General features: G+C 51.1%; 1 protein-coding gene across 24 annotated transcripts in view; it reads left to right on the top strand.

Annotated features, from left to right (window-relative positions):
* The window catches only part of SLC2A9 (solute carrier family 2 member 9), a 255,791-nt gene that overhangs the window by 122,888 nt on the left and 112,361 nt on the right, over window positions 1–20,542 (top strand). For all 24 annotated transcript variants that reach the window (XR_007187921.2, XR_007187922.2, XR_007187923.2 and 21 more), the window contains one exon: window positions 4,599–4,731. Coding sequence is in view for 21 of the 24 variants with exons in the window: in XM_048212108.2 (XP_048068065.1) it covers window positions 4,599–4,731 (133 nt within the window). In the remaining 3 variants the exon portion in view is untranslated. The remainder of the gene's footprint in view (window positions 1–4,598; window positions 4,732–20,542) is intronic.

Below are 20,542 nucleotides of genomic sequence, written 5' to 3'. Positions count from 1 at the left end.
CATGAGTCTTTAGAAGAGATGCAGGGACACCTGGGTGGCTCAGTCAGCTAAGCGTCTTCCTTCAGTTCAGGTCCTGATGGATTGAGACCTGCATGGGGCTCCGTGCTCAGCGGGGCATCTGCTTCTCCCTCTTCCTCTGCCCCTCCTCCTGCTCATGCTTTCTCTCTCAAACAAACAAATAAAGTCTTTAAAAAATAGAAGCGATGCAAACTCCCAGATCAGAGGAACTCCAGGGGGAGGGGGTGGTCCTGGGGGTGGGCTGGAGGAGTCGGACACTGGCCGGAAGCTGCAGAGAGGAGAGGGAGAGAAATGAGAAGCCTCCATCCTCCTACCCCCTCCCCATTCTTTCCACTGTGGCTCCAAGTCCAAAGCAGGCTTGGAGTGGGGGATGGAAAATTTGCCATTCAGTCGGGTTGATTTTGGTTATTTTCAAATTGTGACCCTGAGACTGTGTCCTAAGATTGAGGCCGTGGCACGGGGCAGAGAGGAGTACCCCCACCAACTAAATGTTAAAGGAATGTAGGAGACAAAAACCAAGGTTGTACTTTTTGATGGCATCATGAATTGTGTGTATTTAACATGAGTTGTGTTTGTGGGGCACTGAGCACAGAGCTTGGCACGTTCAGTGCTCGACAAACATTCAGCTGTTACTATAATTAGATCCTAAATGTGATGAAATAGAGAAATACTTCATTTCGTGCCCCCGTTGGCTTTGTGAGGTAGGCCCCCTTCTTCACCTTCTCGCCTCCAGCAGCCCCGAGCCGGTGGCCCGAGTGCTGACCAGCATCCCCTCCCCTGTCCCGCTTGTCTGGGAGTGGAGGGCACACGGCGACGTCCTTCCTAACTACCTGACTTGGGCTTAGATCAGCGGTTCCAACTCTACTTAAGATTTTGTGCTGTCTCATCGCAGTCCAGGAGGATAGTATTTATGGAAAGGCCTGAAGTCATCGACAGCTTGGGGGGAGTGGGACCCAGAAGTCCATTTTATAAAGGAAACCTTGCAGATTCAAGAACAAGATAATGGCGTTATGGTGCGACCCACTCCCCTTACCTGAGAGGGAGTTGAAAATCATCGTGACCGACAAGATGATGCATATTTCTTTCCTCCTGAGTAAAATAAGCAGGTTTAAGAGCCCTGACCTCATGCTTTCTCGAACATAGGAGGCTCTAATCGGCGTTAGAGAGACTCCTCTGAGACTGACGTTCCGTAGCACCTCCAGGTCCCATGGTAGGCGAGGAGTGCGTGTTCTTAGAACACGCCATCGGTGGCGAACAGCTCCTAAAGACGAAAGCTAGAGGCTAACCTCTGCAGTCGCCAAGGGCTGCGTGTGAGGGCGATCAGTGTGTACAAAAGCCCCTTCCCACACTCGCCCGTTCCTCCCACAGCTGCTCTGTGCTGGGCACGGTCTCCGCCTGCAGGAGGCAAGAAGTCTCCACTGTGGTACAAAATGTTGAGTCCTTGGCTCTGTGCTGGGACCAACGCCCAGGAGCACCGTGGAGGGCCCCTGAGGAGTCTTTGGCCCGAGGCAATGGAAGAAAGTCAGATCCTTGTCTGGTGCCCTCGTGACCCCTCCCTGGTCTGTGAGGCCCCTGCGGTGAGGCTCCACGGATCAGAACTCAGGTTCTCAGGTCCAAGACCTGATGCTCAGTCATGCCTCCGTGACCGAATTGTGGCCTCAATGAACCCAGTGACCCCTCTGTGCGGCAGTGAGTATGTCTGAAACACGAGCGTGATAATGGTCTGCACCTCAGGGCTATTGTGGAGATTCAAGGACATAACCTATGTAACGGGCTTCTCACCACGGTTGGTAATAGAAAGCCCTGTGTCCTATTGAATGCTTACAGTGTGCGGGGTCCTGCTGAGCACTCGATACGATACACGCAGTAACTCACGTAACGCTCCTGACAACCCGTGAACAGGCATTAGGGTTATCCCCATTTTACAGACAGGAAGACTGAGCATAAGCAGTTAGATTGCCCAAGGCCACAGAGAGCGGGGGATAGAAGCAGGATTCAAATCCAGACAGCTGTGGGATTTGGGATTTTTATAGGAACCAAATGCATGAACGCCACTGTCGGCTGAGCTCAGCTCCTCCTGGATAAATTGTCCCCCAAGCTCTACTCTGGACATTCCTGCCATTCTCCTTTCCTGGTCCAGACACGCTAGCATCCTAAGCTAGGGGTGGCCCACCCTGAGGTCAGTAGTATCCACTTTTCTCCAGAGGTGGAGACCAGACCACAGCCACCAGAGTGATGTTCTTCGGAAAGATTCCGCATGTCCTTGCATTTACGACCTCACAGGTCACAGGCTGTGCCGTAGACTTGGCTTGTCAGTAAGAATAGAAGTCCACTCACTGTGCTCACTGACACCATGAGACCAGAAATGATGGACTGTCGATTCAAGGAAGGGGAAGGTGTGCAGAGCCTTCCCCAGCTCCCAGTAGTCCTCGGAGCCATGTCCACGTGCCATGGAATGGCAGCAAAGCCGCCCCGACCAGCCTCCACCCCAGCTCCCAGGTCTCTGGCATCCCCTGGCCCTGCATTCTTGCCACGGTGCTTGTTTCCCAGGGAGCCTGGGCAGGTCAGGCCTCAGTCGTACATACTGTTCCTACTCCAGGACTGCCCTTCCAGCTCCTTTGCTCCTTCCACCCTTTGGCAGCTCCGAGGATCTCACCCCCTGGAAACGCCCCTCTATTAAGATGCTGTGGGAGGAGCTGGCTTGCTTCCCGTCTGCGCGGCTACTGGCTGGCCCGCCTCGGCGTGGGCTTTTCTGTCTCCACATCTGGAATGTGCAGCAACAGCTCCGGCCTCTCTGGCTGCCGGGAGGTGAAATGACACAATTGTGTGACAAGCTCACACCACGCCTGGCACATAGTAGGAGCTTAATTGGATTAAATCCCTTGTCTTTCCCCCCTAGCTTTCTCTTTTGCTCTTACTGAGGCAGCAGGTAAACTCAAAGAAAGAACAAATCAGCAACAACATACACCAAGTAGACACAGCGAAAATCCCACTTAAACGTACACCACTTTTCTTTCTTCCTTGGTCTTTAAAAAATATGGAGCTATAACTCACCTACGTAAAATCCATCCTTTTAAGTGGTTTTTAGTATATTCACAAAGATGCACGATCATGGCTCTTTTCTAATCCCAGATATTGTGATCACCTCCAGAAAGGAAGCCCATCGCTGGGGGCAGTCACTGTCCCTGTCCTCACTCCCTCCCCAGCAACCACCGGTCTGCCTTCCACTCCCAGCACCGCTGTCGTTCACACGGAGTTCTCCACCAAACCCCAAGCTGGCGTCGGCCTGGCTGGGTCCTCCCAGCACAGCGGTCACTTCAGAGGAGTTTTGTGAATATGAATCACTGTTCTACACAGAAAAGGAAGTAGGATCGAAGGTCCCTTGAAAATCAGGACCTGGTCGTTGCCCTTCCACGAGCCAGTTGGCCCACTCTGGGCTTCAGGGGCCCCTGCCTGCTCGACCCTCTAACCATCTGGGAACTGGGAACTTCTGGGGTCTCTGGCCTCAAGGGCCTCCTTAGGGAGCCAGCCCTGGGAGAACACTAGAGGGAAGTTCTGCCCCCGAGGGTGCTCAGAACCCGACCTGAAGCCACCTGAGCCTCAGCCCACAGCTCATTGTGTGAAGGCTTTTCAGGTCTGAACGTGCCTCCTTGCGGGCCTCTTTTCGCTTTTTGAGGAAATAAAACATGTCAAGAATTTGGCATTGAGCGTTTTGCTTTCTCCCCATTAAAACTGCCTCCCGTTGGCATTCTCTTCTTGCAGAGGCACAGCGAGAGCTTCATTTGTAAACCTGGGTTTTAAAAAAAGCAGCTCAAGGAGAATTCTGCTCTGAGCAGCATGGGAACAGCTCCCGCTGCGTGGGAGCGGCACTAAGGACACGGCTGCTGCCTGAGGTAGCCCAAACGGCCCTGCTTGCTCCGCCCTGGACAGGAAAGAATCCCCCGCCTAAGGGCCAGCTGTGCCCCAGGCCCATCACACTCACCTGCAGGAACGAGGGAAGCTCTAGCCACTGTCCTTGTATGTCCTCTGATAGGACCAAGATGGGCCGCATCTTGTGGGCCTCGGAGGCGTCTGGGGGTGCCACCCGTGAAAACAGTAGTTTCTTCCATGAGTCTGCTGTATGCCAGGCCCCACAGCTCAAGCACTATCCAATCGCACTCTCAGGATAGCCTGTGAGGTGGCTGGGGCTGTCCCCATCCCACAGGTGAAGAGATGGGGATTTCCAGGGGCCATGAGCATGGTTTCCAAGGCCACACAACCAGGAAGGCTCACCATGATGCCCCCAGGGGTCATGGCATCAGCCGGCCCTGATATCCCTGAGTGGCCTTGGCGCCGCTGAGCCCCACAGGTCACCACGTCACAGGTAGCTCTGAGAACTGACCGACCTCATGCACGGGGAAGGCCATACACATGGGGCTGCTGCCAGACCTGTGTCCGTTCCCCTGCTCAGCCTGTGTTGGCAGGGATCACACTGCAGGAGGGACTTCTGCAGAGGGCCCACGCTGTTCGGCCCAGGGCCCAGTCCCAGCAGGATGACTGGAGGCCACATCCATTCATCGGCCTCCTCTTTCTCCCTTCAGGAGAGCACCTGGCCATACCTGTTTGGAGTGATTGCTGTCCCCGCCTTGGTCCAGCTGGTGAGCCTGCCCTTTCTTCCTGAGAGCCCACGCTACCTGCTCTTTGAGAAGCATGACCAGGCAGGAGCCGAGAAAGGTAGGGACCCATGGCCTTTCCCACACAGCTCCGGCCTCTTCACGGGGTCAACATTGCAGGGCATGCTGGGACCTGGGGCCATTCCTCTCTGCAGGCTCAGTGCTGGGTGCCCTTGGATACCCTGTATTACTTTACTTTCCCAACAGCCTGCAGTGGGGACACAGATCACACAGGGAGCCTGGAAAAGCCAGGGCAGAGCAGGATAAGACCCAGGTGCCCATTGCCGCCCCTCGGGTGGTCCCAACAACAAAAAAACATGAGCCTAATTTCTTAGCTCAACGCCCACATTGAGCTGGGGACGGGTCTTAGGTCACTTTCCTTAAATCCCCTGAATGGCCAGCTGCTGGGTCAGAGGCAAAGCATTCAGAATCAGAGGCATTCCTACAGAGAGCATCTGTTTCCTCTCAGAAGGCACCCATTTTGCCCAGAGACAACGTGGAGTGAACAACGCATTCTTCTTGTAAAAGGAGACCGCTGACAGCACTCCTGTTTGCAGGAGGGGCTGGATGAACCAGTGCTGCCTTCACATGCCCAGCTCTGCGCCTCACCTTATTCTGACCTTCCCGAGCCTCGGGACCCTCACCCGTAGAAGGAAATGATAGAAACCTCCCTCTGGGCTTGTTATAATGATGAAATTAGATGACGCATATGAGGTTCATAGTAGCATTTGCTGTCATTATTCTGAGAACTCTGTCCGTTTTCTTATCCATATTCTATCCTCTGATCTAAATTTCACTAATGTCCACATCTGAGAAAAAGAGAATTATATAGTCTTTAGTTAAATATAATTTGTGCAACACTTTTTAAAATCCAAACAACCTAAGTTCTTTCTGAATTAGCAAATGGGGTATTTGTAATTGCCTCTATTTGCTTAGCAGTGTATGGTCGGGATCCATGTTCTCATTTACAACATTCCTGTAAAAACGTGGAATCAGAGAACATTCTCATTACCTCCGCTGTTAGCACAAAAGAACTGAGGCTTAAGCTGAGGTGACCTGACCAAGGCTGTGGTTCTCAGGTTTTGGTTTCTGGAGGCCTTTAAAAATATGATGGGAGCTCTGGAGATTCTTCAGCAGAGTGCCCGAATGCATGACATTTTCAAGAGCATAGCAGTGGGGGACCTGCGCCCTGTGCCCCTCCAGGGGACCCTGGTCAGCAGCCCTCCCCCGTCTGACAGCCACAAGCTTCAAGAGAAGGACTGGAACCAGAGGAGAGTTTCCTCCCATCCCACTCGTGCACAAAGGGACAGCAGTGGGTCGTGTTCCAGGGGACTTCTCACGGGGCCCATGGGGAGGCAAACCAGCCAGAAGTCAGGCTGCAGAGAAGGAGGCCGATTGTCAGATGGGGGAGGCTCTGGAGTGAAACTAATGTGGCTGAGCAAGAGCTGAGGGGATCTGAGTCCCAAAAGTAGCCAGGTTATGGCTCAGCAGAAGGTGGCGAATCCTCCAGTTCCATCCCTGCGGCTTCATCAGCAGGAACTCTTGGGAAATGCATCCGTTCAGGACAGTTGGAATGGGCAGTGCGTGTAAATGCTTGACAGTGAGAAAGGTTTGTTTCACAGCACAGGAGGGAGTGAGGGAGAAGTCCAGTTATAAAAAATGATAAATATTACATGCATGCCTTATACAAAGAACGAAGATGTTGTTGGCCTTAGATTGAAAGAGAATTTTGAAATTTGCATGTGTGCTAACAAAAACGGAGTTTCACTCTAGACGTTCAGCAAACAATGGATGTTTACTGTGCTGGGCACTCTACCAAGTGATGGGGAGAGAGGGGAGCACCAGACTGGCATTCCAGCCCTCCAGGAGGTGAGGGGAAGGGTAAGAGAGATGGGTGTACTCATTAATAGCTCATCCGTACTGAGAATTATATCATTCTAAGCACTTCTCATGTGTTAGACCATTAAAGCCTCTCAATCATGGAAAGTAGGTCACATTATTGTTCCCATTTTAAAACAAACAACTGAGAAAGGGATAACTTGACCAAGGGCACAAAGCCAGCAAGTGGTGGCGCTGGGATTTGAACACTGACTGTCTTGCTCTGGAACCTCCGAGCATAAACAAAACACGCTTTCTTACCCAGCACCTTGTTTGGCACTATGGGAGATATGCCTTGTCTGCTCTGTTGGTAATTTGGGGGACAGGGGCCCTGCAGCAGTCAGCTATCGCCATCATAATGCTGCCTATCAAACCACCTTGAAACTCGTTGGCTGAAGACAATAGCCTTTATTGTCCCCAAGTCTGTGGGCCGGCACTGAACTTCTGTTCATCTTGATAGGTCTTGCCCTTGCAGTGCTGCTTGTCTTAGCCGAAGTTCTCTGGCATGTCTGGAGGTCCGCTGGCTGATCTAGGCTTGCCTCAACTCTGGGCCTTGTGCTCATCCTCCCTCAGGCAACTCAGGTGTATTCTCGCAGTGAGCACAGAGGTCCCACAGAGAAAGTGGAAAACACAAGCGGTTTTTTAAGCATCAAATCAGCTAAAATCCTGTTGGCCAAAGTAACGCACATGGTCAGGTGCACGGTCAGCGTGGGAGGGGGATGCACAGTTATAGAGAAAGGACACACGTAGGGAGGTCATGAATCAGGGCCATCAGTGCAACCCATCCACACCATAGCCCCGTCGCAGGCTTTCCCACCGTGTCCTACCCCCACTTCATAGTCCTGGCTGGGTCTCATTTATCGGTGGCCCTCTTGTCAGTTGAGGAGAAGCCCCCAGTGCTTAAAAATAGGGAAAAGGGCCCAAACTTCCACTATGAGAAAGGGGGGATATTTAATTGATAGAAATGAAATATTGGCATAGGCAGTGTGATAGGACAATGCTCCAGACACGGGGTCAGAAAGGTGGCATCGAGCAGGACTCTTTGGGTTGTAAGAGACAGACACTGCAGCCTAAGCAAAAGGGTCATGTCTCTGTGAGTGGTATTTGAGGTCACCAAAAATTAACACCCCACTTTCTGGCCAAGTTTGACAACAATGGAAAGATGAATGCAGGAACGGAGGAGATGGGATAAAATGTCACTTTCAGTGACAAAGACTCCTTGGTCAATAGGCTTTAGGTCTGATGGCCAGGAGAGCCTCATAGGGTGGTACCTGTGAACAGAGCTGAATACTGGGCTCCTGGGCAGGCCTGCCCTGAAACACTGAGAACACAGAAGAAGAGAGAGTGTGTGCTCCTCCAGCCAGACAGATCCCCAAATGAGAGAGAGAGAGGAACCAGGCCATTTTTCTCCCCAACTTACCAGTTAGCCCAGTGTGTTCTCATCTCCTGGGGAAGAGTGAGTAAGGGGTGGGCAGAGACGGAGTGAATGACATGCTAATGAAATGCCCTCCAGGAGAAAGTCCTATCAGGAGCTAGCAATCAAGTGCTCTTCCTCATGATAGAGAGTGAAAGGACTGGATTTCCTTCAGGTATGGTGGGACCCAGGAGCTAAAACCAAGCCATGAAGGTACTGTCTCTCTCTCTCAAAAAAATCCTAGACATTCTTAGGATTCACTGGCTTATTCTTAGACATGCTTTCTCCACTTAGCTTCAAGATAGAACTGAGTTTATAACACTGTTTTAGGAGGACACAGATTCCCTTTCACATAGCATATATTTCAACCCCTGAAGGAAGGAACTCTAATTGGCCCTTCTTAGGTCACATGGCCATCCTTGAACCAGTGGCTGTCCTGGGAGTTAGAATTCCTTGACTGGCCAGTCCAGGTTACCCTCCAGTCTGGTTGTTGGGGGATAGGGGGCCATGAGGTTTGACTGAAATCTACTAGAATTACAGGGTCCAGGGGAGGAGAGCTTCAAGAAAAAGATATAGGCAAGAGAGGAAGAGGCATAGATGCCCATCCCCAGAAGGAGTGAAAGGTGTATGTGTCAGGATTCAGGTCCACCCCCTTACGATAGAAAACCCAAGTGATAGTGTGTTAGACAAAATAGATGTTTATTTCTCTCTCACATAAGAAAATGTTGAAGGTAGGCAGTCTGTGGCTCTTAGGATTCTCCGTGGTGTCAGGACCTCGTTCCTTTTAATCTCTCCATCTGCAATCCTCAGAAGGTTGCCTTATAGTCCAAAGTGGCTGCTGTCACAGCTGCGTTCCAAGCAGGAGCAGAAGGGTGAGAGGGAGGGGTGACTGTCCTGTCTACTCGAGATGTCTCCTTGAAGGCTCGCACACTCTGTGTATCTGTTTGGTCAGAACGTGATCATGGGGCCTCTCCTAACCACCAGGGAGCCTGGGAAATGTCACTTCTTAATGCACCATAGCCACAGAGTCAGGGCTGCTCCTCAGCTGGGAGAAGTATTAGTAGCAGTGGCTGACCCCCGGCACACTCTGCCACAGTTGACAAAGAAGCACCCGAAGGACTGTCGGCCGGGACCGGTCGGACCAACTAGACTGGGACATTTTGGGTGGTCTGAAGGCTGATGACTTGGGGCTCCTTCCACACGGCGCTGTGGTAACAGCTGTATGATACTTAAAGGTGAGGCTGAGTGAGCCCTGGAAATGAACTACCAGAACCCACTCAGCTAAGCCCTGACATGAGTGGGAACTGCCTTTATCTGCCATTCCTGAACTTCCATAGCTGTCCTACTCCCACCCTGTGAGGACTGGCTACCACCTTCTGATAAAATCAGCCATCCGCATCTCACTACATTTCTAAGGATGCCTCGTGCCTTAGGGAATGTCATGGTGCCCCTTACCTGTAGTAGGCCTCAGTGACCCCATCTGTATGGAGGGGCTGTGCCACAGTCCAGAGATGGCCAGCAACATGCAGGAGGCAAGGTCACATGCCAGGTAGATGGAAGTGGGTCCCCATAATGGCCCTTGTTGGAGGCGGCTGACCTCACTCTCTTTCGTGCGAGGGGTGAAGTACCCTACCTCAGTTACTAGGGGTCTGGTTTTTATTAAGGCAAGAAGAAACCATGTGCAAATGAATTCATGTCAGAACTGAAAACACAAGCTTTTCCCAAACCGTTGCAACAGTTGCCCTCCAGAAGAGCACACAGATTCCATGGAGGGTCAGCTCTGAGGTCCGGGCTGTGCGGCCTGCATGGACCCTCCATGCCGTGGCAGAACAAGATGAAAACCCAGATCGGGCACAACCTGGAGGTCTCGGGTCTCTGCCCTAAAGGACTCACCATGATGTGAGCATTTCCTGTTCTTCCTGCTGTTCTAGCATCTTCCCAAACCCCTCCCGACTCATGGCCAAAAGGGCCACCATCCTGTCTGCCTCTAGCCTGTCCAGTGTCATGGAGAGAAGACATGACACTGACAGGTTTTTGAGGAGAAGAAAGAACAGCTGTATTTGGGGTGATAGACCCAAAGGGGAGAAGCCATAGCGAGGCCCCACAAGAGAGGAGGTGGAAGGATGGAAAAGACTGCTTACAGGGGTGGGGAGCTCTCATTTCGAGAGATGTTGAGCGCTGGGCAGGAATGGGAGGAGCCAGTGAAAACTGCTGGAAGATGGGGCTCGTGACGCCCCAGCGCCCCGCTCGCCAACCTTCTCTAGGCCGTGGTTTCCTAATCCGCGTCCTGCCTTAGGGCAGGTAGACAAGTTCAGGAGAGAGCTGTGTGTGCGGGGAGGGCTTCGTCAACTGTAAGGGGGTCATCTGCTTCTGCCCTTCCTGCATCACCTTGCATTTGAAGGGATTCTGTGGCTAAAGTGAGTGCATTTTTTTGCTCTGGGAATAAAGAATTTGTTTAATATTGGAAGGGAAAAAATCACCCACATGTTCAGCCCTCTTACCAATCAACTGTCATTCACACCAGACATTTTCTGTCCTTTTCCATCACATTTCCATCATGTTTACATGGCAATCATCTCGCAGATTCATACACTAGGCTGCTTTTATCCCCAGCCCGCATCTTGTGTCCAAAGCATGTCTCCTTATTACTGTTTTTATGTTGTCATGTGTGACTGGAAGAATAATGGTCCCCGAGTCTGGCCACATCTTAAACCTCAGAACCTGTGAATCACGCCTTACGTGGCACAAGGGACTTTGTGGATGTGACTAATTTAAGGATCTGGAGGTGGGGACAGTTGTCTTGGATTGTCTGGATGGACCCAGTGTTGTCACAAAGCTCCTCGTAAGTGAAAGAGGGAGAAGGGAGAGGGTCAGAGAAGGACGTGTGGCCATGGAAGCGGGTGTCAGAGTCAGAGGGAGACCGAGGAAGCCCTGCAGGTGCAGGACAGGGCAGCTCTCAAGGCTGGAAACGGCCGGCTGGTGGCTTCCCCCCCAGAGCCTCCAGAAGGATCGCAGCACAGCTCGGTTTTAGCCCCGTGAGACCCGCTGTGGACTTCTGACCCATCACCTAAAACTTCGTGCTGTTTCAAGCACCTGGTTTGTGGTGATTTATCGCAGAAACAACAGCACAGCAAACTCAGTTAAGGACGGAAAATCAGTCAAGTCTCCACTATGACTCTGTCTTACTTTTAAATATAGTTCAAACATTTTTTTTTTTTTAACTTACAGGCTCAAAATTGCTGGGCATTCTGATTGTTTTTATTTTTCTATTAGTAATGGGGTGAAAGGTCTTTGTGCACAAAGCTTTTAAAGATTTTTTCCCCCCAACACACCCTTCTATTACTGGAACTTGTCAAGTGTCTCTGACCTGCCAGACGCTCTGCTTTCGTGGCCCCCAGCCACTGCAAGTCTTCGGGACGCCAGAGGCCCCAGGGAGGGACCCACATTCAGAGCTTGAACAGCTCACTGCGACCCCACAGCCAGAGACAGAAATGAGGCTCAGACTCCGTTTGCCTCTCTCCAAACCCGAAGTCATCAAAGTGCAGTGTGCTGCCTTGTGTGTGTGTGTGTGTGTGTGTGCGCGCGCGCGCGCCTGCGTGCACATGTGTGTCTTTGTAATTGTAACACACAGCATGTACATATGGACAAGTATATCAGCAAAACATAGTTGGCTCCTTCGTTGCTGCACTTGGAGCCCAGAAAATTTCCTCCGCAGTATTACAATTTCCTATATTTTCGCCCGGCTTCACCCCACATATGCATCTTTTACAGGAGAGAGGTTGAGGAATTGTGTATCTGTCTTCAGAACGGAAAACTCTATCCCCCAACTTGATTCCCATGTTTAATAATTATGTAGCATTATGAAGGCATCCTTAGGACGTAATGCTCCGTTGTGGGGGAAATAGAACATTAAATAAATCCGTGTGATCACAAAAGCATAGAAATAATAGAAACAGGAGGGCAGCGGGGGAAGAAGCAGGCATAGGTGGAGATGGCAATTTTGTGACAAAGCTGTGCTTTGCGCTGGGTGGGCTCCTGATAAGGGAGGACGTCTGATGTGCCCTGCAGCCTCCTACCCCCACTTGCATCCCCGCAAAACAAAGCCATGTGCCTGGGAAGGAAGCCCTGGGGTGGCCAACCCCTTCCAGGCCCACTCTTACCTGGGGACTCTTGGCACACCGTGTCCCCCTGGAGGTGACGAGGGGGGCAGCTCCAGTGCCCTGTGCTCACACCTGCCAACTAGAAAATGGCACCATCTCCTGAACCTGGCAGAGGGACTTGGCAGAAGGAGGAGGAAACACAGTCCCTCCGGGGTCGTATCCCTGCCTCTGCCAGCACAGTTACCTGCTCTTGGAAGACTCAGCCCTCCTCCATCAGTGCTCTGTCCTCATATTTATGGGATGAGTGACCTCTGCGTGCCGCCCCCCCCCCCCCCGGTATCCCTGGAGTAATTGTCTCTCAGGGCTCCCTTTGCCCCAGTTAGAGAGCCTGCTCATGGGCAGAGGGCCAGATGCCTTCCTACAAAATGCCCAAGGGTCCAAAGGGGCAAGAAAACACAACTCAGAAACCACCCTGAGCTCCCAGAGCACAAAGGCACATCTTGAAATTGCTCATACACTTCATGCTAGAGAGTGGGACTGACTTCCTTTGAATTGAGAGAATTATCAAGGGTTCCCGCCAAGGAGGGGATGCTTTCTGTATTGTGTCTGTGGTTGGGGCTGATCTTGTGCAGCCCTGAGTCTGCTGGGGGTCTGCTCCCTGAGAGCAGGAGGAATTGTCTGGAGCCCCAGTTTTCCAGCACAGGGAAGGTCCAAGCCCTCTTCAGTATGTCTTGGAAATCCTGAGCATTTCTGGGCTCAGAACTGTTGTGGGCACCAGCCTGCTTTCATGTTGCTCTGTCTCACATCATTAACTCCCCAACTTGAACTTCAGCCCCTGCTTTGGTTTCCTCAAACACCATAGCAGCAAGCATGCACCCCACATCACTAGAGCATTTCAAGGTGATATTGAAGATTTCAGGAAGGGCTCCAGGCACGGGGTCCCTACCACTCAGCACCCTCTTTTTTCCCCTCTCACCACTGCCCATTGTCTCTTCTGCCTTCCAGACAGCTCTGGAGCTGTCTTCCTCTCTGTGAGCATACCTTCCTTTCCGAAGCTGGAATTAGACAACATGCAGATTTCAGCAAACAGCTTCCACTCCAGGTGTTTGTCAAAATACTTTGCTCAGCCAAGTCACTTCTCTCCTTCAGAGACGCTCTGGTGTCAGCCATTCAGTTTACGTGCTTTTCTTTTCTTTGTGTACCTGGTAACCTCGCTGCTGCTGTTTTGATGCTCCCCGGCTCTCTGGAAGGCGCCCATGTGTCTTAGTGCCGCGCTGTGGGACACGGGTGGATGGAGGGGCAGCCGGGCTGGTGCTGCCCCTGCTTCCCTGCATGGTAGCTGTGAGCCCAGGCGAGTTGCCCATTGTCTCGGACATGGACTCAGTTTTCCCGCCCTGTGAAATGGGAGGAACACAGTGCTTATCTCCAGAGCCCAGGAGGATGCTCAGATGAGATCACGGATGTGAGACTCCTTAGTAATGTGCGAAAACGTGTAGCAACATCCGGTGCAGGGAATATAATCATATGGCTGAAATCAGCCGATCAACAAACAGTCGTGGTAGATCAAGTAGGTCCTGGCTGAGAAGGTGAAGGAGACAAGCCCCCTTAGAGGCCACGAGCTCCCTGGGCCCAACCACGGCCTCAGTGTCACGCAGATCTCTTGGGCATCATGGAGATCCTTCCACGCCATTCTGTCATACTGGCCCTGCCACAGAGGTCCGTGGGGAAGACGCAGAGATGCTGCCTGGTTGGAAATGTCTGTCTTCCTTCTGGTCCAGCTTATCCCCATGGAAGGCTCAGTGCTTCTCCACGGAGCTCACACTTCAGTGTGAGTCACTGTGTCACTCTGGGTTCTCTGAGAAGTGGATACCAAGTGACCTAAGCAGCGAGGACTTTATCGGAGTTCTTGCCTGTGTAAACGTGGAGGGAGCCCACAGACCATGATGCTCATCGGACCCCCAGTGGGCAAGGGAGGGACAGGGCCGGCAACATCAGCCCCAGAGGAGCCCTGTGTCACTAGAACAAGGATGCCTTAGTTTCCCTGCTGTGCTTTGCCATTGTCTGTGAGTAGTCCCTGACGAGTACGGTCTGGACACAGTGGGTAATGGTTTTCAGGGCACAGCGGCTGTGACCCTTGGTCAGTTCTGTCCCTGTGGTCGGGGGTCTGTGGGCACATTCTCCTGGCCACCACACTGATGGGAGCCACGTGCCTCTGGAACAGTGCGCTCCGCTAAGAAGTGAGGTGGAGCAGTGCCTTCCCTTAGGTCCCCAGCGGGGTCAGGTTGGTCCTGTGTTAGTCAGGAGTCCCGAGAGAAAGAGAACAGGTGTGTTGCCTGTGTAAATACTACAAATATGTAAATATATATATGAGAGAGAGATTCCAAGGAATTGACTCATATGATTGTGGAAGTTGGCAAGTCCAAAATCTGCAGGGCAAGGCTGCCAGGCTGGAGACCCAGGGAAGAGTCGGTGTTGCAGGTTAAGTCTGAGGCCATCTGCTGGCAGAATTACCTCTCTCTCTGAGGAGCTCAGTCGTTTTCTCTTTAGGCCTTCAGCTGACTCGATGAGGCCCTCTCCCATTATGGGGAATAATCTGCTTTACTCAGAGTCTAAAGATGTGACTGTGACCCTCATCCAGTCTTCACCACAGTATCTAGAGTGGTGTTTGACCAAATATAGTTGACCCTAAAAAATGTGGGGGTTAGGGCTGCCAGCACCTGCACAGCTGGAAATCTGTATATAACTTCGGCTCCTCAAAAACGTAACTACTAGTAGCCAACTGTTGACCAGAAGCCTTACCGATAACATGAACGGTCAGTTAGCACATGTGTTGTATGTTATATGTATTATATACTGTGTTCTTACCGTGAAATAAGCTAGAGGAAAGAAAATGTTACGAAGAAAATTACAAGAAAGAGAACATGCAAATAGTACTGTTATTTATTTACAAATCCTTCTATGAGTGGATCCACACAGTTCAAGGGTCAAGTGTGTCTGGGTGCCGTGGTTCTGACACACCAGCACGTAACATTAACCGTCCTGGTCCCACGCCATCCCTCCCTCCCCTGGTCATCTCCCCCAGTACTGGCCATGCTGTGGTGTCACCCCCTGTTTCTGTCACTCTCCCTCTCTCCCCACAGTGAGACTCTCAAGGGCAGGGACTGTGTGTTCTTAAGTGCCATGCCCCCCACATCCAGCACGGACTTCCATTGGCTACACACTGAATAGACAATCAAGGCCTTGAAAAGAAATCAAGCCCTTGAAAGTGAGCTCCAATCTGTTGAAGACCATTCATCTCTGAAAGGTCATTAAAAGTACTGAATTTCCCAGAATTCCTCAGCAGGGCAAAGGCAAATGGGCCTCTCCTTTCCACAGATGAGCAACTCAACCCAGAGACATTTGAGAACGTGCGGTCGTCCCCAGCCTGGCCATTTATGGAGCTGGAGCTCAAAAACCAGGCTCCCTGACTCCTGGGGGAGATTCTGGCAGTTACCTCCCATCTGGCCTCTCACGGGTCCTATATGATAAAGATAGAGATGGGGTTCTGGCTGAATGGCTCCACTTTCTAGGAGGAGGCAGCTATGACACTTGCCCCTCTCAGGACTCACCGACTGAGAGCCTGCCACTCTAGTGAATAGAGGGGGAACTTGGGTGTTGCTAGGCAACAGAACACATCCCAGAACAGCCCCCCAAGCATCCCGTAACTCGTTCTTCGTAGACTGGGCATTTAATGAAATGACAAGGATTCTAATATTAATATTTTATAAGCCAGGGAGCTCCCTTCAGGGAAGAGTGGAAGGGAGACTCCTAAGCCCCAAACTTGGGGCCCTGAGACTCGCCAGCTTTGCCTGGGCAGTCTGTGGGTGAGATCCGGCTGACGGAAACTGCTCAGCCGCAGAGCCATGTGCGTCATCTTAGCGTCCTGCCGGTTATTCCCCACGCGTCAGTCTCGTTAAGTCCCTCCAGGTGGCAGCTGCTGGGAGAGACCACCGAATGCAGGGTGACACACTGGCCAGGGTCAGGAGCCCGGTCCGGTCACACCACCTCTCTGGGCTGTGGTTTCTCCTCCTGTGTAATCAGGACTGGGCGAGGTGCTTTCTTCAGGCTGGTCCGGCTCCGGTTCTAAGGTCAGGCCCTGGCATGTTGGGACAGAAGCAATATCAGTCCCAGGGCTCCTGGTAGCAAGTGCTCAGCGTCTGCTACCACCCATGAACGAGCTCACACAACAGGTGATCGCAGGTGTCATTGTTGGAGTGGCCTGCTTTCCATCTCAGGGACAGTGAGGTGGCCCTAACGGGGTTTAGAATGGTTCTGACCATTTGAGTTGCTGTTATGTGCTAGTGTGGGAGGCAGACTAGAAGCCCCCTCCTCTGAAGGATGCTACATCCTAATTCCCAGGACCTGTGGCTATCGTAGGTTATACAACGGAACTGAGAGCTCAGATGGAATTGAGTGGGAGGGGAGGTCAGCCTGGACTACCCAGGAGGGGCCCATGTAATCGCAAGGATTCTCGTCATGGAAAAGGCCGACGAGAGAGAACCAGGCAGACAGCAGCACGAGAAGTGTCCGGCCCAAGGTTGCTGGCATTGCGGTTGGAAGAAGGGGCCACAAGCCGAGGGATGCAGACAGACTGTGGGGTCTGGAAATAGCAAAGAAACACAGAAGGAACACAGCCCTGACAACACCCTGACTGCAGTCCACTGAGACCCATTGTGGATTCTGCCTTCCAGAACTACGAGGTGGTACGTTCACGTTGTCCGAGTCACTGAGTATGTGATAATTCGTTACAGCAGCACAGGAAACTAAGCGTTAAGTCTGCTGTGTCCGCTGCCTTAATCCTCACCTCGCCTCCGATGTTTCTGCTCCTTCTCTTATAGATGAGGAGACAAAGAGGCAGAGGATTCAGGTCACAGAGCTCGCACCCCGGTCAGGTTCCCCTCAGGAAGTCAGGAAGAATACTTCAGAGAAGTCCTGAATGCAGGGGGATGGTCCCAAAGGTGTGGGGCAGGGGGAGCACAAGGGATGAGGCCGAGTCCCCCCACCTCAGCAACACTGCAGCCAGCACATCGTGGAGCTGCTGGTATGAATGTGGGGGGTGTCATTGCCAGGAAGGATGCCAGAGCCTGAGTCTCGGAGGCTGAGCAGGGGTCACCACCACTCACGGTGCTGGAGGCTCGACCAGGCAGAAGGAACTCTTTCTGCCTCCTACCCCAGGACCTGTATCTGCACCTCTCCTGGCTGGATCTACCAGGAATCAGCTAGCACGGGAGTCCCGGCAATGTGGTCTGCAGGCACAGAGTGGCTGGGACTGATCCCCATGGGCAGACTCTGACACAGCTAGGAAATGGGGGGATGCGCCCAGCCCGTCTCACTTTGGCCCTTTGCACAAGCCCCTCCAACCGGAAGCCTCCTCCCCATGTGTGCACACAGCGCCCCCCCAACAGTCCATGTAGCTCTCTGCTGAAGGGACATCTCAGACACCTTCCCCAATGACAGCTCCAACGCATTCTCGCCTCTTCACGGTCCCTCGCTCCAATTTATTTTTCTTCTAAGCACTTAGTACCTGAAATTGTATATTTATTTATTTATTTTTTCATATGGAACACTCATTTATTCAAACTTCTGCTTTTAGCTTTCACATCAAATTCACAATGCAGATTCATAATGAAATAGTTCTCCAATAAAATAAATACTCTAAGCAATATAAAAAATCACTTATTCAGGGATCAAAATGGAAAATACAAGCCCATGAGTTGACATTAGAGGTGAACTCCTAAGAGGTAAAAGTAAATGGAGATAGGACATTACAAGTACGAGGAGGGATAATAGGATTTCAGTTTCTTCCTATTTGAAAAATGGATTGAGCCAACAGATTGAGCAAATCATGTGAATTTACACATTCTTATTGTTTTTGTCATAAGTAACGTGTGGTCGTATGTATATTTGTATTATCATTATTATTCTAATTAATAGAAATGGTAACATAATAATTAAATAGTAGCTTACTATGGAAACCTGAAACTGTCTAGTCTAGAATGAAACCGCTTTGTAGTGAAGTTGGACAATTTAAATCTTCCTCCCCACATGCATAACCTTCGACATAATGAGAAATGTCTGTTATGTAATTCAAAAGCAGTATTCTCGAGTGGGATAAATGACATTTGCCCCACTCAACCCCCCAAGGGTTGATCCTGAGTCTTCCTGTTTCATGTAGGCATCTCTTCATTTCATCATCCACGTCAAGGACCCAGTAGCTTCTCCCAAATCAGTCACTTAAGCTTATTGATTAATATATTTCTACGCTAATTTGTTTAGCATCTGTTTCCCCCGGCGAAAGCTCTCTGAGGGCAAAGACTTTTCCTGCTTTGCTCATAGCTGAAACCCCAGCACCTAGAGCGGGCCTGGCACATAGTAGGTGCTCCCTGAGCACCTGCGGAAAGGGTGAATGAAACCCAAATACACCTAACGCCAAAGTGTGTGCTCGGGTCTGTGCAGCACGCTGCTCCTCCAGACTCTGGGCTTACGCTCCGAGTGGTTTATGGCAACCAGAAGCTTCCTTGTGCTGGGAACACAGAGCAGTGTCAACCCGAGGAGAAGGAGGCAAAGAGGGAGAGACAGGAGTGAGGCAGCTTTATTACTCAGGCCAGCGGTTTTACCAGGGAGATGTGTCAGATAATCACTTTGGGCTTTCTGATGTTTATGCCTTGGTAGTTTCGACCTCTGTACCCAAGAGGTCTTCCTCAGGGGAGGGATTTTCAAGTCCAAGCAGAGCATGTGTATATGAAGTCCCATTCCAAGTCTCCTTGCAGCCCCTCCCGAGATGGTGCAGAAGGCGTGCGGGTGGGACATTTGGATGTGTGCTCAGAGGGAAGAACCAGACAAGGAATGTTTAACGAAGTGCTCAGTAAAGGCATAGGCTCTTCATGCTTGTGAAGGCTCCAGTTCAAAGCAGTTTTAGTCATGGAGACTATCTGAACAGTGTCTAACAGTGAGCTCTCTGAAAGCTGTCCCGTCTCTAAAATCAAATCTCAAGCACTAGGCCCTGACATTAGGGTGCTATAGAGACCTATCTCTTGGAATATAGTAGGTGCTCATTAAATGTGTGTTGAATACTTGAACAAATAAATGATGCCTACTTGAGACACAGGCAAAGGGTGTCCTAACTCTGTGCAGGGATGTGAGAGAAGGGAGGACAAATGGACTTGTCATGTGCTAAGGGCCTGGGGCACACAGACATGTGCCACTAGCCCACCTGCCACAGTGTTCTCCAACTCTAAGAGATTATGTTCCTACCCCCACATTACAGGTGAGGCCAGGGAGGTTGGTATCACCTGCCAAAGGCTGCTCAGTTAGTAAGTGGTGGGGCCAGTTCTTGAACCCAAGCTTAGCTGGAAGCAAAGTCTAGATCTTTGTCTATAAAACCACAAGAATCTGGGATAGACATGGTATGGCCCAAAAGCATGAGGACGTTTGGCTCTAGTGGAATGTGACTGGAAGGGAGTAGCTGAGCTCAGCTTAGACAAGGAGGCTTCCTCTAGCCTTCAGAAGTTAGAAACGAGCTCATATCAATGCAAAGCCTTCATTGAGCTGATGTGGAACTGAGACCAGATCAGTGAGTCTTGTCTGAAGCCACCAGACAAGTCAGAGGCTGAGCTAGGACAAAGCCCTTTCTCCTGACCCACGGTCCACTGTGCTTGTCATCACCCTCTCCTGTCTCCCAAAGGAGCAGGAGGGGAGCTTTAGGCCAAAGTCAGGGGAGGACCAACCCATCCAAATCTGTTCAGCTTTGTGATGCTGTCATGCATTTGACGGTGGCAACATTTGGGTTCTAACCTGCTAGTCAGCTGTGATTGTCTGCAGCTGGCCTCTGTCATTAGCCTTTTGCTCGCATATCGGGAGTTTGTTGGCGCAAGAGTGGCAGTAACTTTACAATCCTCATATCTGGCATATTGGACAGTACCACAAAACTGAGAGGGGATCTGCACACAGGGTCCTTTTCAGAGGGATAAAGAAGTGGTTAAAGGTCAACCTCACCAGGTCGCATCTTACAGATTTCTTCTTTCTCTTTTTCGTAAGTGTTAGTGACTTCATCTTCTACCTTATAGAAATCAAGGAAAAAACTGAGACAGCTTATAAAGCACACAAGCGTGTGTGTGTGTGTGTGTGTGTGTGTGTGTGTGTGTGTGTTATAGATTAAACTCAGGGCTCTGGAAGGAGAAGGAAGGGCCCCTTCCCAGTAAACAGAGCTATCCAGTGGTAGCTCACTGTGGAGGTTGAGCTCAGACTTGTGGGGTGAGGTTGATTGGGTTCACGTCCCTGCCTTGCCATCTGCTAGCTATGTGCAGTCTTTCACTTGGTTCCCTTGTCTGAGGCACTCATCTTATTGGATTATTTTGAACTTTCAAGTGATTTGATTCACATTAAAGGCTTAGAACAGTGCTTGGAAAATGACTATGTCATGGGAAGCACCTTGTCGTCTT

The sequence above is a fragment of the Ursus arctos genome, unplaced genomic scaffold, assembly GCF_023065955.2.
Source record: "Ursus arctos isolate Adak ecotype North America unplaced genomic scaffold, UrsArc2.0 scaffold_9, whole genome shotgun sequence".
NCBI classification, from domain to species: domain Eukaryota; kingdom Metazoa; phylum Chordata; class Mammalia; order Carnivora; family Ursidae; genus Ursus; species Ursus arctos.
Note: the sequence above shows the minus strand (reverse complement) of the source record. Positions and strands in the feature narration are given on the sequence as shown.